The sequence below is a fragment of the Beta vulgaris genome, chromosome 6 (assembly GCF_026745355.1).
Source record: "Beta vulgaris subsp. vulgaris cultivar EL10 chromosome 6, EL10.2, whole genome shotgun sequence".
NCBI classification, from domain to species: domain Eukaryota; kingdom Viridiplantae; phylum Streptophyta; class Magnoliopsida; order Caryophyllales; family Amaranthaceae; genus Beta; species Beta vulgaris.
The window spans coordinates 69,913,225-69,930,478 of NC_079207.1; the positions used below are offsets into that span (position 1 = coordinate 69,913,225).

At 36.4% G+C, this 17,254-nt stretch overlaps 3 protein-coding genes across 8 annotated transcripts; 2 read left to right on the plus strand and 1 right to left on the minus strand.

The window, feature by feature from the left end:
- Positions 1-205: 205 nt before the first annotated feature.
- Positions 206-6,177, minus strand: LOC104897866 (phosphate transporter PHO1 homolog 10). 4 transcript variants are annotated; one of them, XM_010684823.4, is made up of 14 exons: positions 6,033-6,177; positions 4,273-4,879; positions 3,924-4,185; positions 3,767-3,815; positions 3,588-3,659; positions 3,171-3,300; positions 2,907-3,027; positions 2,551-2,809; positions 2,331-2,435; positions 2,199-2,243; positions 1,955-2,104; positions 1,542-1,820; positions 1,316-1,452; positions 206-1,051 (listed from the first exon to the last, which is right to left on the minus strand). In XM_010684823.4, the coding sequence occupies exons 2-14, from the start codon at positions 4,802-4,804 to the stop codon at positions 925-927; spliced, it is 2,268 nt and encodes a 755-aa protein (XP_010683125.1). In that variant the 5' UTR covers positions 4,805-4,879; positions 6,033-6,177; the 3' UTR covers positions 206-924. The 4 variants fall into 4 exon arrangements, with proteins under 4 accessions (XP_010683125.1, XP_048503273.1, XP_010683126.1 ...); XM_048647316.2 differs by having other exon boundaries at positions 4,273-4,948; positions 6,033-6,173; XM_010684824.4 differs by lacking the exon at positions 6,033-6,177 and adding an exon at positions 5,783-5,980.
- Positions 6,178-9,377: 3,200 nt separating this feature from the next.
- LOC104897867 (galactoside 2-alpha-L-fucosyltransferase) lies at positions 9,378-14,589 on the plus strand. 3 transcript variants are annotated; one of them, XR_790705.4, is made up of 3 exons: positions 9,378-9,861; positions 12,318-14,005; positions 14,089-14,589. XR_790705.4 is itself a non-coding variant. In XM_048646114.2 (3 exons), exons 2-3 carry the CDS (start codon positions 11,699-11,701, stop codon positions 13,781-13,783), a joined length of 1,491 nt encoding a protein of 496 aa, XP_048502071.1. In that variant the 5' UTR covers positions 9,732-9,861; positions 11,436-11,698; the 3' UTR covers positions 13,784-14,589. The 3 variants fall into 3 exon arrangements, 2 of the variants coding, with proteins under 2 accessions (XP_010683128.1, XP_048502071.1); XM_048646114.2 differs by adding an exon at positions 11,436-11,723 and having other exon boundaries at positions 9,732-9,861; positions 12,318-14,589; XM_010684826.4 differs by having other exon boundaries at positions 12,318-14,589.
- A 177-nt stretch (positions 14,590-14,766) lies between these two features.
- LOC104897868 (uncharacterized) lies at positions 14,767-16,793 on the plus strand. The gene has a single exon (XM_010684827.4). It carries the CDS (start codon positions 15,224-15,226, stop codon positions 16,682-16,684), a length of 1,461 nt encoding a protein of 486 aa, XP_010683129.1. The 5' UTR covers positions 14,767-15,223; the 3' UTR covers positions 16,685-16,793.
- Positions 16,794-17,254: the final 461 nt, after the last annotated feature.

The following is a 17,254-nucleotide window of genomic DNA, read 5'->3' on the forward strand; positions in this document are numbered from 1 at the left end:
GAGGAGAGAGACTCCATATGGGGAGGGTATTTTTACCCATTGGAGGTGCTCTAAGTAAAAATTATAAAATGTTGATATTTGGAATCGACACATTGAAATAACTTTACAAGATCTAATATTACTATGTTTTTTCTTATATAATGGTGAGAGAAAAATGGTCAAAGTTGATTGATGAATAGTGTCCAAATGAAAAATGATACATGTATTGTGAAACGGAGTACATAGAATACAATCATGACTATTTCAAATTCATACATTTAAGGCTTTTGACCTTTGAGCATCTAATAAACAAAAGTAGACTTCAGTACAATCCAGTCAAAAACTTTCAGCAATTTCTTTCTTTTTTTCTTGCTTGATCTTCCTACACGAATTATAAGCTCATAACTGAATATAAGCAAGCGTGCAATATGCTTAGGGATGCTTATTTTACATACCTCCAGCGTAAAAAGAACGAGTATGTATTTTCTGAGTGCATTGTAGAATTGGCAACCAATTACCATCATAAAAGCTACTAAAAACTCGTACAAGCATGAAGAGCCTACAAAATCTATTGTACACTTACATATACATAAAGGTAGATACACCAACAGACGTTTTTCTAGGCGCATGTGTATGTGACGCGCCTTTACGAGTCACATACCACTCGTGCTACACACACGACCGCACCTGTGCAGTATATACGCACCATGCTCCCCCTGAGCATATATAGGCCAGGTCAGGTGTATGATTGACACTAATAAGCCCACAAGGAAGAGGCCTGGAAATAGGGCACTAAATAAAACAATGGTATCGTAGCTTCCCACCACCAACTCCCAGGTTGCAAGGCTAAGGAAGCCAAATGATTCCAGGATTCTCAAATAGCTAGACCTCAATGCAGGGGTATCACCTTACGTTATAATCAGGTTGACGGAATTTTTGGTTTGCTTAATCGTCCTTCTCATCATCATATTCATCATCACCAGCATCGTGTCGATCATGGTAGTTGAACGGAAGCGGAACAGATCTAAAAGCTCTAAATTTACCCACATTGTTCAAGTGCTCATTTTCCAACCTGCCAACAAAAAAAATTCATGTCTTAGAGAGAACATGGACAAATGATCAAGGAGAAAAGATATATCGTGAACTTGTTCAGCACTAAACAGTGAGGAAGAATTGTAGGGATCACCCATTGAGTAGCCACAATGCCCCCTCCTCACATGTTCACTGAAGAACCATTTTCAGAATAGCATAACTCATAAAAAGGTCGCAATCACAATGTTCACATTGAAAGGGAGAACAAAGACAGCATCATTATTTCCAGACACAGTGAATATACCTAAAGAAGTTCCAGATCCCACGACGAATTATTTCCAGGCAGGAAATAGTAGTCGAAATTGCTGTTTTGCGTAGACCTTTGACATTAAACTCTAGAACAAGCTGTAGCCAAGCAGCTCTTAATAGAACATTTATAACCTGCAAAATGAGCCTTGTCAGAATTTTGAGTTACAAAATAAGCAACATTAAGTGCTGTGAGAATGCGAAGCCAACTTATAGCCAATTACCATAGCAAAGTAGTACACACTCTTGTGTGAAACTAAGAGTCTATCCCTTAAGAAGAAGTTTTTCGAATTCCGTCTTAATAGTCCCCAGTCCATCACAATATCCCAGTATATATTATATGCCACTGCCATAGCTGAGGTTAGCAAGGCCATCACTAACCAGGGTGTTCCGTTCTTGAGTTCATATACTGTTCTCATAACAACGGCCACTATTGCCGTAAGATACTTCAGTGCATTGTATCCATGTACATAGTCTCTTTCTTGAACCAATCTACGAAGACACTATACATAAGCACGAAAACTGTCATTCTTCAGAGGACAAAATTTCATAGGTATGAACCAATGATGAGCTTTTCATCTAGATAGATTATTGTAGATAAAACCAAAACTGGCTCATGATGAAGAAGAAAATGCACCTGAAAGCAACGGATCCAGTATGGTATAATGGCTATTACGAAATAGAAAGCATTGTATGCTCCATTGTGGTGGCACTTGCTTTGTCCTTCAAGGAAACCTCGTTGACTGTAGTAACAAATGTAGAATTCAATAGTCCTTATTGCCTGAATCTGATACCGTAAATTAAGAAAAACTCAGCAATGCAAGACAAAGGAATAAGGATACACGTATCAAGCGGTGAAGTAATCGACAAAGAATGAGAACCTGACTTGTTATCTGGTCTGCCAAGAAAAAGTCCGGAAGTGTGACCTGGAAAGAATATTATAATATGACTGATAAATAATACATACCATCTAAATTCTATAATGCACCAATACAGATTTTTCCTCGATTTACCTCATAAAAGGGAGCACATACGCATCGAAATAAACATTTAATCAGAAAATATCGACTTGAGCGATATATGATATTGAAAGGACAGAATGTGATACCAAGAGACACCTGCACCGCAATTATCATTTGCTTAGAGACAGTTCAGCTTTATCTCTTCTATAGATGAAATAGTTATTCAACACATTCACTATTAGGAGAACATTTATGTGATTCTTATTCTTACCAAAAGAACTAGTAAGGGGATCAACTTGGCATAGTTCATGCTCTCTGTGACTGTCAAGCCGATAAGCATGTTGAAATTTGCTAAAAAACAAGCAAGGGCTAAAACTGCAAGTCCGCTGCTGAGAAGGAAAACTTCTCGATAACCCAGTTCCGTTCCCTGCTTAAAATTGAATATAAATGGATAATTGACTTGATACCGTTTCCATAAGTATATGTCTGCAGCATACATGAGCATATGTAGAACTATATACAAAGATAAGCTGCAATGAAGATGATTTCTTAGTGAGGATGGGAAAAAATGAAAAACGAAAACTTCTGTAACCAAAACCCTTCTACGATTTAAGAGAATTAGATTACCTGTACAGTCCGAACATGTTTTCCATGTAAAGGGATCCTTGTCCTTTCTCCATAATTCTCCTTGCTCGCACCATAAGAATAACGGCAATAACAAGTGCAATTGAGCAGCCAGAAAAGAAGCCTGAAAAGAACAGCAGAAAAACCAGAACACATTATCTCCATTCAGCATATCTAGGGAGGATTCCTGCATCCAGGAATAATACTACATGCAGTATTAAGACATTTACTACATGAGTAGGGACATTGATCCTGCACTGCACACACCTGAAATGAATGTTACTCTGTGCTTTTCTCTTCGTTTTGTGGGTCTCAGAGGCTTCATGCCTTCTCTTCGATTAGCATTAAAGAAGTGCTTGACAAATGAGTGTTCTACTTCCTTTATGAGTTTCATAATCTGTATTGATAACAAAGTGAATCAGAGAATTTTATGGAGGATCATCAGCATATATAGTCTCACTCTCAGGAAGTAAACAAGTGTAATTCTCAAAGAAGACTTCCACTCAGCAGCAATCAGCATTTTATTCCAGTAATCACTAGCTACTTTTTTTTTGTATTGTGTGTAAGCTGGAAAGGAAAATGTCAGGGACTTGGATATTGCAATCTTTCATAGTTTTGCAGCAGATAAACAACATTATTTAGGAGTTAGGAGCTCTTAGGGTAGATAGATAGATTTAACCATACCTCATCGCAGCTCCCCAGGTAAGACTTGTCCACGATTTTCATGTATGATCGAGCTGCGTACCTTAGCGTGGTCTAGCATCATGCATTATATCAGTAAACAAAGAACTAATGTATCAATTCTTAGTTTCCTAAAAATCTCAAAACAAATAAGGATACCATAAAAGGCCCTCTGCTCTCACCTTCTCATACTTCTTCATAATCTTGGCAAATGCTGAGAGGTTTATGAAACTTGCAAGAAGCAGAAATTAGATGAGCAATGGATTGAAAACAAATTGGTAGCTACTTCATACTGAAATTGTTAATGACCTTAATATGAAGGAGCTTACAGTTTTCTACCTGTAGTTCTTTAGAAGCCGAAGTTTTTGATAGAATTCTGTAAAGACAACTTTTAGTCGTTCTTCAACTTGTTTCAATTCATCCTTGCTAAAACTCAACTCTTTCTCCTTGGATTCTCCCAGAATTCCTCGTATCACAGATATTGGACCTTGATGTGTGTTATTGATCTTCACATGACTAAGGAACCCCAAGGGATCCGATCCATCGTCACACGGACTTGTAATTTCCCTGCCACCACTTGTGTTATCTGAAGAAGGTGCTTCTGCAAAGACAGTACAAACTTGAAGTTCACTTTGAAGAATAAGACATTGTAAGCGTGTCAAATATGATAATTAGGCATTTTAGTTACCTTGAGTTCCCACTCTTAAGGGTTCCATAGCAACTTCTACATCAGAACCTTTAATATTAGGATTTTGCACCTTAATTCGCAAGGCAATATAAGCATCCATTTGCTTCTTCAATGCAGCTGCTTCTTCTACAACTTCATCAACCTTATCCCGATAAAAAGCATTGACCTTGTTGAGCTCCTCATCAAGTTTTTTGAAAAACTTAACTTCATCCTGTCCACCTAATTCTTCTGATGGCAAGAGCAGCCTCGTCCTATAGAACGTCCTGTTACACTCTCCTACAATGGGACTAACCTTAATCACTTGGTCCTCAATATCCCCAGCATTTTGTCGACCTCTGGGATCTACTTCTACCCCTCTAAAAGGACTATACATTGAGAATCGCTGCTGCAAGCTTCTCAAAGGTGTTCGTGGCGTTCTTGGGGCTTGACACATACGGATTTCCCTCAATATCCTCTTTAATCCATTGTAGTCCATGTACGCCTCTACCCACTCGGGCACCATTTGCATCTTGTACTCCTTTCCAAACTTCATCGTGACAATCAATCTTCTCTAGCACCTCCTCTAAAGCTAAACAATATTTTCTCACCACTTTTCCTATGATTCAAACTACAGAAGGAAAAAACACCCTCAGTTTTCACACTGATTGAACACAACTAAACGAATAACATACAAAAACTGCAATACAACCAAAACCACAAAATTCGGACGTTATATAATATCTTGAGGAAACCTCCTTAATTAATAAGATAAAAATCAGTCAAGCCACATACATAACACGATTACTTCTAAAACCATTCTAATCAACAAAGAAATATAAACAAAGATCTAAAATATCATCTTATGTTATTAAATCAGCTGAAATTTGCATTGACTTCTTAAATAAAGCAAATAATCATTACTAATTTAAGTTAAGCCTTGATAATTGATAAACACACTCTGTCACAAAAACTTGAAGTAACATTTAATTAAACTAATGAACATCTTAAAATTTTGTGTTAAAGCATATCCAATATAGATTCCAATTATAATTAGTTGTCTCATACGCATAATGTGATTGCAAAATCATCAACAAAATTAGCAATGATGAGTCAACGACAACAACTTCACCACCATCACTCCACCATTTCAGCAACAACAACAACATAATAATTATAATAGTAGTAACAAATAAAAATTAGCAGCCATGCAAAAACGAGCTTAATTTAATCTCTCTTATATAATCATATGATAAAAAATGATTAAATTATACTGAAATTCTGGACTAGAAGTGAAAATTTCTACTAATTCTGAGAATTGAACAGAAACATACTTGATGATTGAAATTGATGAATTTCTCGTTACTCAAATTGATTTATGTTTGATTAATAAATAAGCTTGTTTTTGATCAAGTAACAAAGCGTATAAAAGATGAACACGCAAAAATGTCTGTGAATAAGATCAAATTCTACTGAAATTCTGGACTAGAAGTGAAAAATTTCTACTAATTCTGAGAATTGAACAGAAACATACTTGATAATTGAAATTGATGAATTTCTCGTTACTCAAATTGTTATATGTTTGATTAATAAATAAGCTTGTTTTTGATCAAGTAACAAAGCGTATAAAAAAGATGAACACGCAAAAATGTCTGTGAATAATTGTATTTTGTACCAAAATTTGCAAGGAAAATGTTTGTCAAACGCGTAAACTATAATGAAACCAGCTGTTTTAGTTTGCATAGTAGATAGAAAAAAAGTAGAGAGAGAGAGAGAAAGAAGACCTTAATAAGGCGCCATTGTTACTAATTAATTTCTATCTTCTTCTTGTAAAGTGAAAGTACCTAGAATAGATATACAAAGTACAACTGCGAAGCACTTCATTTATTATGGTGTCGCATTTTTTCAAATTTCCAAAAAGAAAGAAAGCGTAGAGGTTAAAAAAGTTCGTTATGTAGGTGACTTGTTTTGATTGTGTAGTTCCGAGAATACAGTAGCTATTGGCGTCAGAGTCGTCTGATTATGCGAAAACACGTCAGAGTAAGAGCACAATCAATAGTTGCCCTATAATTTGAAGTCATTAATTATTTTATTATTTTCTTACTCTTTTACCTATCTCACCATTTTTTCTCTCTCCTCGATTTTCTTCTTTGCTCCTCTTTGGCCAAATTTTTTCTCTCTCCTAATAAACTATTACTCCCTCCGTCCCAAAATATAGTTCCCATTTCCCTTTTTTCACAGTAATTTATGCAAGTTGGGATAGTAAAATTTTTTTGTTTATTTAAATAAAAGTTGTATGGGAAAAGATGATTTTAGGAGAGAGAATGGAGATAATTGGTGAAAGAGCATTAATTGTAACATTTTGGTTGAATAAACTAAGGAAAAAACAAAATTCAAGAAGCAAATAAATGATGAGACACGGTTTTTCTAGACAAATTACGGAAAAATGTGGAACTAAATATGGAAATGGGAACTATATTTTGGGACACCCAAAATGGAAATGGGAACTATATTTTGGGACACCCAAAATGGAAATGGGAACTATATTTTGGGACGGAGGGAGTATTATTTTATGCTCTATCTCCTCATAACCCACAAGGAGGGCAACCATCGGGAACACTCTTAGTGCGGTTTAGTTGGGGTCTTTGGGAGTTTTATGGGGAGTCTCGAGGAAAGTCTTATGGTAAGACTCGATAAGAATAAGACTCAACTATATTTGGGTAAAGTCTTGGATAGAGTTTTGAGTTGGGTTTTGATATTTAAGACTCTTGTTATGCAAATTATATATATTTGGTTAGTAAAAAAATGTCATGTGTCTTTTTTTTTTTTTTTTTGTGGAGTGAGTTTGAAGAGAGTTTGAGAAATAAAGTATAAAATTGAAATGAGACTCAATTAAGTATGTAAAATTTAAAATTATTGAAAAGCTAATGTAGCACAGTCTGAAATTTGGAGTCGTGTATGAGGGATAAACTAACCTATGTTGCGTGACTTAATTTGATGTATAATTTAGATAATACCTAACTTTGAATTATTTTTCTCGAGCCGTACGAGGATAAAACCTCCTATACGTCTCTGGGGGTATTGTTGATCGAATCTATCCTAATGAGCCGTCTATCGAATCGTTGTAATTGATGTTCGTTTCGAAAAGAGGGAAGAAATTTGCAGAAAGTAAATTTTTATGATTCGATAAAAAAAATCAAACTTATTCAAATGTTCCTGTCATTATAAATTTTATTAAAAAAGGTGCTCAACCTACAGATACCTATGATTGGGGGTATCTACTTTCTCCTTATTTTTTGGTTGAGGACTTTCCCTCTTGGGTGTGAAATGATGATGGGAGTAGGGGGCAAATATGGTGATAACACGTTGCGTCTTCAAATATCATGCTATGACACTTTGAGTGATTTTCATATCCTACGTAAGTATGAATATGTGATGCTTTGTTTAGCCAATTTGGCTAAATTTTAATGCGTACCTAGTTAAAATTTATGGGCCACGTTCTCTCAAAAATAAAATATTATGGGCCGTATTGGGCTGAGTTTTGTTAAAAAAATAAAGTTTGTTTTGGGCGAAATTTCCATGCCAATTTTTTTAGTGCCAAAATTCGTTGTTCGGGTCGGGCTGTGCATAGTGAACTTTTTGGGTCATTTTTAGCTAGGCCGAAAACTAGCGTGAAATTTTGGATTCTTTGTTGTCCATATTCAGCCCTTTTTTATTCAAAATTAGATGGGCTGAAATAACTAGTATCATACTCGAAACCTGCTATTTTTTTTTATCGAATGGGACCTGATACCAAGGTCAACGTTGATCACCTTTATTGTTAGTGAAAATTGTTGTGTTTCATTGAAATTTAGCAATCCAAGTAACTAAATTGCAAATTCTAAGGAGATAGAATTAAAGAATAGAGCTTAGAGAATAACCCTTTACCTACAATACATAAAACAATTTCACAACTCTTCATATTTGAACTAATAATTTAAATATATCAGCTTCCAACCGATATACAGGAAGACAAATGAACAAATATCCAAACTTGCAAAAGCATCCACAGTGTATGAAATGCATACTCCTCCATATGAAGCCAAAATTCTATTTAAACATAAGTCCAAGAACCAAGTTATCAGGCATCAATAAAGTAAAGCAAGAAAATTTCAACACATGGTGTCGCAGACGAATTTAAGTACATACCCATTGGGACGGGGATGAATTTGAAAATTTCCCTCGCAAGTGGATGATAGGGTGGGGTTGGAGATGGAAGGTGTGGAGGACTATCCTTTGCACCCACCCCGCCCAATTAGGGGTGTCAATCAAGTTGAGCAGCTCAAACTTGACTTGGTCAAAACTCCATTCGAGTTAGTTTGAGCTCGAAACTCGATAACCTTGCACATAATTCAATTATTTTCAATTAATTTATCTTTGAAATAAAGAAATACATTAAGGAAAAAGCTATATGCAGCCCTAAGGGCTGTATATAAGGAGTTAAAAATGAAAATAAGTTGCATTAATTGATCCTTTATTACATCAGTTGATGTAAAATTTTTCCATAAAGTCACAACTTATTTCCATTTTAAGTAGTGTATTTATGTCTTATATGCAACCCTAAAGGCAGCATATATCATAACCCATACATTAATACTCATTAAAAATAGATTGATATAGTATAAAAGGAAAAAAAAAAATTGTAAAGAAAAGAAGATATAATAACCAAATGCCTAAAACCCAAGTGTATTGAAACTTTAAATGAGCTGCTCGTGAACTAAACTCGACTCGAAACTTAGCAAGCACAAGTCGCACAAACTCTCTGCTCTGCTCATGATCGACTTACTCGATTAACACCCCTACACCCAATAAACATTCCTATTTCCCACCATATAAACTCATTTACTCTTCACACAGCTTATACTATTACTCTAGTCTCAAACTCTCAACTCTCAATTAGAGTAAAATAAGTGAACCATAAAGGGCCCAAAACAGTCTTCATCAAGACCTCAACTATCAATGTTCATGTGACAATGTTACACACATTCAAAATTAACGGTAGATCATAAAAGCCACCACATCAACTACAATTACAAGTTCACTACTAGTACTAGTCAACTACACCTACAACTAACCAAGAAAACATCCCACTTCTCAATAAAATTAAAAATAAACCATTCAACCCTTCAACATCGCTACATTGTCCCCTTGTGTTTTGTCTTTGATAATAGTTGTCCATCACTCACTCACTCATAAAACTCTCTTTCATTCTTCCTACAAATGTAGTCGGTAGCAAATACACTGTACTAACATCAATATTTCCATCAAAAACAAACAAATCAATCAATCAAATGGTATTTATGGATCTAAATGAACTAAGAAAGCGATTTTCACCTTCTAAACCTCATTTCACTAACTCCATTGATGATTCTTCTCGACCTCAAATGTCTCGACCTTTTTTCTCCTTCAATTTCATAGCCTCTAATCTTATTAAAACTTTCGCTGCTCTTCTCATTATCTTGCCTGTTTTAGCTACTTTATCTTTCGTTTATCGCGCACCTCAATCGGATCATCGTCTTTCTTCTCATTTTGCTGATGCTAGGGTTTTCGATCGTAACTCATCGCATTCATTTGGTAAATTTTCTTCAACTTTATTGTAATGGATTTCAGTTGCATTTTCTCTCTGAGTTGACTTTTGTTTATATGTTGGGGTTTAGGGATTTTGTTTGAGTAGTTTATATTAGGGGTTTTAATAATGTATATGTATGTCTATATTTGGATGATTTTGAGCTTTTTAATGTTGAATGATATGGTTATTTAAGCTTGTTTTATTCACTCTTTAATGATTGCATAACTTAGATTCGATTGATTATGTTACTTCAATGTATATGTATGTGTATAGGTGGATGATTTTGAGCTTTTTGATGTTGAGTGATGTGGTTATTTAAGCTTGTTTTATTCACTCTTTAATGATTGCATAACTTAGATTCGATTGATTATGTTATATCAATGTATATGTATGTGTATAGGTGGATGATTTTGAGCATTTTAATGTTGAATGATATGGTTACTTAAGCTTGTTGTATTCACACTTTAATGATTGCATAACTTGGAATCGATTGATTTTGTTATTTCTTTTCGATGATGTATATGTATATGTATAGGTGGATGATTTTGAGCATTTTAATGTTGAAAGATATGGTTTCTTAGGATTGTTGTATTCACTCTTTAATGATTGCATAACTTGGAATCGACTGATTTTGTTATTTCTTTTCGATGATGTATATGTATGTCTATAGGTGGATGATTTTGAGCATTTTATTGTTGAAAGATATTGTTTTTTAAGGGTTGTTGTATGCACTCTTTAATGATTGCATAACTTGGATTCGATTTTCTTTTTCTTTTTCAACAAATGAGATATCTGTAAAATTGTAGTTTAATTGATTTGGTGATTGGTAGAACATTGGTGTAATTATTGACTAGATGAGCAAGTAACGCCTTCATGATACTACAAGGAGTGATGTTAATTGTTAGTCTAGCACATTTTCTTCACAAATTAAAGTCGAAACTGCTGAACAATAAGCCACCACATGAAACCAAATGGCTGCATTACAATATCCATTACCTGAGAAAGGCAGTTGATCTAAGTGTATTGGCGGAGCTCTTCTTAGCATTTGTCGTAAGAGCGTATTTTTTTCACCTTAGTTCTGAGGGACTTTCCCTTAGCATCCTTGTTGGACCATATAAGCTCATGGTTCAGCCCCCATTTTGTACCTTGCACTCCAATTCACCTCAACATAGCACTCTAGAATCCAGTTCCCATGAAAGAGGGTAGATTGATGGAAGAGGTGCTAATATGCTTTGCAGAATGACCCACTGAGGGTATGCTTGAGATGAAAGAAATTAGTTAAACTACATTGGTGATTAGATAGGTGGAAGTTGTGTTGCTTGAACGAAGGGAGAGCCGTGGGAGAACTGCTGTCGTCATTTGGGTCGAATAATCTATATTACCTGCTTCCTCTGCTTCTCTATTATCTCGAATATACCACTTTCACCTAGTCACAACCTTTTCTTTTTAACCTTATATGAGTTCCCAATTCCAAGAGACCTATATATATAAACACATTTGGAAACTGTTTGCTTCTTTATGAGGAAGTAAGTTGAAGATTTTTTTTAGTCCAGATAGCTCACACACAAAGGTGTAGCAGGTTTTTCGCTGCTGTCCCACACTACGCTAAGCCATCTAAGCTAATTCCTCAGCTCTAGCAAGCATGTCCTGTAGAGGAACCTGGAGGTGTAATACTCAGAATAGGCCAGGTGATGATAGAACTGGAAGGCTTTCCTCTAAACCGGCTTTGGTTACAGAAAAATTGCTCTACAGCTGAGCAGCTGCTTTTTAGCAATCATGAGGGTACCAGCATTTCCATTATGATTTGCACCTGGAGTGTCTTCCTTGGAAGCTAAGATAAGCATGACCTGTTGTCACTATTTTCTAGGTATTATTTTTTGCTTCGGATGTAAGCCTTGACCTATTTATTGCTAATCGAAACCTTACCTCTACCAGTGTGCTGCATCACCTTCAGTATAGTTACCTTATTTTTACTAAAGTTATCTTTGATGCCCAGCCTCCTTTGAGTATGGGTTTTCACTCGTCATACTGTGGGGCGCAGGCTGCTTTGCTTTCCCAGCTTATTTCAAACTCAAATTTTTGTGGTCATATCTCTAACCTGTGAGAGTTTCTAGGCGATTCTTCCAAGCAAGGTGCGTAATACCTTGGTCCATCTCACGGATTAAAAGCAAGCAGAGTATATTTTTTTGTTGGTTCTGTGAATTTTTTTGATTCTAATGCATACAAGTTTCTGTTTTTGATGCAAATGCATCTGTCTGTGTTAGTTGGCTGTCTTGACTCTTGCTCTTATATCCATGATGCCCCACTCTGTTAGGCAGCTCCCATTTAGTACATAAGATCTTCATTTGTTAAGAACGAGTGCTATTAAGTTATGAAATTTACGCATTGCATTGGATAGCCAGATTATGCAATCTTGCATTTTAGCAAGAAGTCACTCACCGACTTATTTCTGCTTTTTCAGAGTCATCACATGCCTCTGTGGAAGATAATCTGGCGGATGACAAATTGCTTGGTGGACTTCTGTCCTCTGAGTTTGATGATGCGTCCTGCTTAAGCAGATATCAATCTTTCATGTACCGGAAGGTATCACCTTTCAAGACTTCAACTTATCTTCTCTCTAAGCTACGGAAGTATGAAGAGCTTCACAGGCGCTGTGGACCTGGTACTCAAGCATACACTGAAGCTCTTCAACAACTGAAGTCTGGCAACCAGAGTGCTGTGCCTACAGAATGTAAATATGTGGTCTGGATATCATACAGTGGCTTGGGCAATAGAATTTTGACAGTGACAGCATCTTTTCTTTATGCTCTTCTCTCAAATCGGGTGCTGCTTGTTGACCCAGGAACTGACATGACTGATCTTTTCTGTGAGCCATTTCCAAGTACCTCATGGTTTTTACCTCAAGACTTCCCTTTAAACAATAAATTCAAGGGTTTTCACCAGAAATCTCCTAGATGCCATGGTCATATGCTGCAAAATAAGCTTTTAAATGCCTCAGATGGAGAATTACCTGTACCATCGTATTTATATCTTCATCTGGGTCATGATTATAATGACCATGACAAGCTTTTCTTCTGTGATGAAGACCAAACTCTTCTTGCGAAAGTTCCGTGGCTGTTATTGAGAACTGACAATTACTTTGTCCCTTCTCTTTATTTGATCCAATCATTTGAGCAAGAACTATTTAAATTATTTCCTGAAAAAGTAACCATATTTCATCATCTTGGTCGCTATCTTCTCCACCCAACTAATCAAGTTTGGGGGTTGATTACAAGGTATTATAATGCTTACTTAGCCAGGGCAGATGAGAGGATCGGAATCCAGATCAGGACATTTGAGGAGGGACCAGGTCCGTTCCCGCACGTAAAAGATCAAATTCTGTCCTGTATATCCAAGGAGAAATTACTCCCTGAAATCAGCAAGGACTATTCATCTTTCAGTTCATTGAAGAACCCAAGATCCATAGCAGTTCTCACCACATCCTTGGATGCAGGATACTCCGAAACTCTGAAAGAATTGTACTGGGAACATCCAACTGTTACTGGAGAAGTGGTTGGATTTTATCAGCCAAGTCATGAAGGGTTTCAACAAACAGAGAAGAAGTATCATAACAGGAAAGCCTGGGCAGAAATGTATCTGCTTAGTTTGAGTGATAAGTTGGTGACAAGTGCGTGGTCTACTTTTGGCTATGTTGCTCAAGGTCTTGGAGGGTTGAAGCCATGGATCTTGTACAAGCCAGAGGACAAGAAAACCCCAGAACCGGCTTGTGGTCGAGCCATGTCTATTGAGCCTTGCTTTCACGCGCCACCCTTCTGGGATTGCAAGGCAAAGACAGGTATTGATACTGGTAAGCTCGTGCCTCATGTAATACATTGCGAGGATATCAGTTGGGGTCTTAAGGTGGTTGATGGCCGTGAAGAGTTATAGGTCAGATTAGGCAGTCAAAATACTAGTTAGTGATAAATTAAATTTCATGAATGAATTATTTCATTTGAAAAAACATCGTGACCCTGGGATTCTGGAGATGTATAAAGTTGCAGTTTCAATTGATATTGTACATGTAGTATCGCGTGAACATGGCCAACTTGGGCATCAATTGTTATAGCGGAGTTGAGGTCATAAAGGCAGAGGGAAATTAGTTTTTCACAGGTAATAAAACCCTGTTTCTACCATTTTCTTTCCTATTCTGTGCTGATCACTTAATGCAGTTCTCCTAAATTGGTTACTGGCAGTTGAATGCTGACATTGAAAAGGTCTTTTGCCGTTCTTTTGGTGGTGTAAAGACGAGCTTTTCCTGCAATCATGAGGTTCAGAGACCACCTCATCTTCTGTGGTCCTTACTGCATTAAACTGTATGTGCCAGTACTTTTGGCGAACATTCGATACGTACTTAATGATATGGATGTTTTATTTAGTTAGATATGTCTAATGGTACGTACTGTGAATTTATAAATGCCTGTCTTCTTCTGTCCGAGATCAAGTGTCAAGGGTTTTGTGTTCCTTTTTTTCATGGGGCAACGAAGTTGGTGTGTTTATGGTGCAATCCTTGCTGCCCTTCACTTCAGTTACTAAGTTGCTTTAGAGATCATAAAAAGGCAAATGAAGTAATCAAATCTTCGGAACTCATTTTCTTTTTATCTTGTTGTATTCGAACTTTACTTTATTTAGTTGAATTGAACTCATTTTTTGTTGAATTGATTTATTTTTACTAAATTCTACTTATATTTGCTGAACTTTCTTTATCTGTACCTTGTCGAATTTTATTTTTTGGTAAGTTGTACTTATATATGCTGAACTTTACCTATTTGTAGTTTTGTACCTTATCGAATTTGTTTTTGCTTTAATCTCATTTGTATTAGTATGAGAAGAATAGAGCAGATATCCCAGCTACTCTCAAATCTCAATCCCTCACATACCAATAGCATGTCCAATTGGTTCTACTTTACTTTCTCTCGTTTTTTAATATTTATGCAAAAAGCCAATTGTTACATCTAATAAAAAACGGAGGTAGTGTTAAGAGAAACTGACGTTTTGCATGTAAAGGTGTAATGGTAATCTCATAATGGGTTGGACATTTTGCTGGACTAGAAAAACAGGATTTTTGTACAACATAAACCAAATGACTTTTACCAAATCAGATCAGCTAAATGACCAAATTTTCCATATCTCTAGTTCTCCATTATGAACCACTAAAGTTACACTATGTGCTTTGACAAAATACGTGTCACAATTTGAGTGGCTGTTATCCTTATTTGGATACTCCTGCGGTCTTTCTCTGCAACCTTCAGAAACCCATAACTGAAAAAACCTCCAACTCCACAACATATGCACAGGTGAAATCACCACCAAAAACAATTCCACAGCAACATGAAAACCCTTAATTTCCCAAAAACAATGAACCCAGTTAACTTAAATCCTTTATTTTCACCCAAAAATCTCACCTTTCTCTCTCCTAAGTTGCATATTGTTAAATACCTCAACCCTCCATTGTCACTAGCTCTCTGTTCCAGAAAACCCAACAATCACAATCAAACTGATAACATAATTGAGGAAAATCCCAATTGCAAATCCAATGCAGAATTCGAATTCGACCCGAATGAGAATGACCTACAGGACACCCAACCCAACTTCATTTTCAGCTCAGACAACCCCACATCTACCCCTCCTGCACCGTCCTCTAGGGGCTTGATCTTTAATCCAGGCCAAAGTGGGTGTTGGGATAGTATTGAGATTGGTTCCCCTGTTGTAAAAAGATTCTTGAGTGACGATGAAGAGAGATGGTATATGTGGTACTATGGGAAATCTGAGAAGAACTTGGATTCGGGTTCAATCGGGTTGGCGATTTCGAGCAACGGGGTGCATTGGGAGAGGGGAGAGCAAGCTGCTGGTGATTCAAGTTCTGGTACAGGGATGGTGATGACTTGTGGTGAAGATTGGTGGGCATTTGATACAAAGAGTATTAGACCTTCAGAAATTATGATCATGTCTAGCAACAAAGTTAGAGCTTCCTCTGCTGTTTATTGGCTTTACTACACAGGTTATAGCTCTGAGGAGGTGGAAATGGAAGTGCAGTCTCCACAAGATTACTCCCTTCAATTTACTGAAGCTGTAAACGGGCCAGGGCTTGGGATCGGGCTCGGATTCGGGAGAGTTTCAAAGTCATTGCCAGGGTTAGCCATAAGCCAAGATGGAAGAAATTGGGCAAGAATTGAAGGGGATCATCATAGTGGAGCCTTACTTGATGTAGGATCAAACTTAAATGGGGAATGGGAATGGGATTCTTTGTTCATTGCTTCTCCACATGTTGTTTCCCATAGCAATGGAGATATGAGAATGTATTACCATTCCTTTGATCCTCAAGAAGGGAAATTCGGTATTGGAATCGCGCGATCAAGAGATGGGATTAAGTGGGTGAAGCTAGGCAAGATTAAGACAATAGGACAAGGATCAAGCAATGAGGAGTGTTTTGATGAAATGGGTGCACTAAATGCTTGTGTAGTGAAAGATAAGAAAGTTGGAAACTATTTGATGGCATATGAAAGTGTTGCCAAAGATGGGAAAAGAAGTATTGGAATGGCGGTATCTGAGGATGGATTGAAGGATTGGAGACGAGTAAGCGATGAGGCGGTTTTAACGGCGTCGTCGGAGGATGGCTGGGATAGCAAGGGAGTGGGATCTCCATGTTTGGTTCAAATGGATGGAGATGAAGATAGGTGGAGATTGTATTATACAGGACTTGGAGTAGACTGTAAGACTGGAATTGGGTTGGCTGTTTCTCAAGGGAGTGATATTACAAGTTTTAGGAGATGGGCAGGGTTCCGCTTATGATTACATGATTTAGGATTAGAGTGATTAGAAGTATGCATTAACATCCAATATTCATGTTCTAACTTCTTGTTGTGTTTGTGTCCCTTTTGAAGATTGGTTTTTTCTTTTATACTGATCAGTCTATCTCACTTGAACCATATTGTTTTTCTAGTATGTTTTAAAACAGTGAGAAACTTGACATAACAATCTCAACTTCCACCGATCTTTTCAAATAATCTTAATGTTTCGTTATTTTTAATAATTGAAGTTTGAAGGTACTTTTTATAAAATAACTCGAATTCTTGATTCCATATATAATATAATATACCCGAGTGAATTAGAGAAGAGTAGAAAAATAAGAGTTTGGATTATATTAACAACGTTCTCCGAAACTTGAATCTTAATTTTTGAATAATACAAAGTTGAGATTATCTTAAGAAAATGAAAAAAAGTTAGAATTAATTTTTTTTATTAACATGTGATTGAAATTACGTTAGTTATTTTCAAAATATAGGTTTTTCATTATCTTTAGATGATTAAATTTATGCAATGACAAACGTGAAAATCAAGAAACAATTTAAGAACTGAAGG

What these genes read in the sequence shown, in the direction of transcription:
- LOC104897866 (XM_010684823.4), bottom strand. Translation starts at nt 4,804, where the DNA reads ATGAAGTTTGGAAAGGAGTACAAGATGCAAATGGTGCCCGAGTGGGTA. An exon ending in CGGCTTCTAAAGAACTACAG is followed by an intron (nt 3,816 to 3,923) that starts GTAGAAAACTGT and finishes GCTTCTTGCAAG; the next exon opens with TTTCATAAACCTCTCAGCAT. An exon ending in AACATGTTCGGACTGTACAG is followed by an intron (nt 2,810 to 2,906) that starts GTAATCTAATTC and finishes TCTTCATTGCAG; the next exon opens with CTTATCTTTGTATATAGTTC.
- LOC104897867 (XM_010684826.4), top strand. Translation starts at nt 9,579, where the DNA reads ATGGTATTTATGGATCTAAATGAACTAAGAAAGCGATTTTCACCTTCT. An exon ending in TAACTCATCGCATTCATTTG is followed by an intron (nt 9,862 to 12,317) that starts GTAAATTTTCTT and finishes CTGCTTTTTCAG; the next exon opens with AGTCATCACATGCCTCTGTG.
- LOC104897868 (XM_010684827.4), top strand. Translation starts at nt 15,224, where the DNA reads ATGAAAACCCTTAATTTCCCAAAAACAATGAACCCAGTTAACTTAAAT.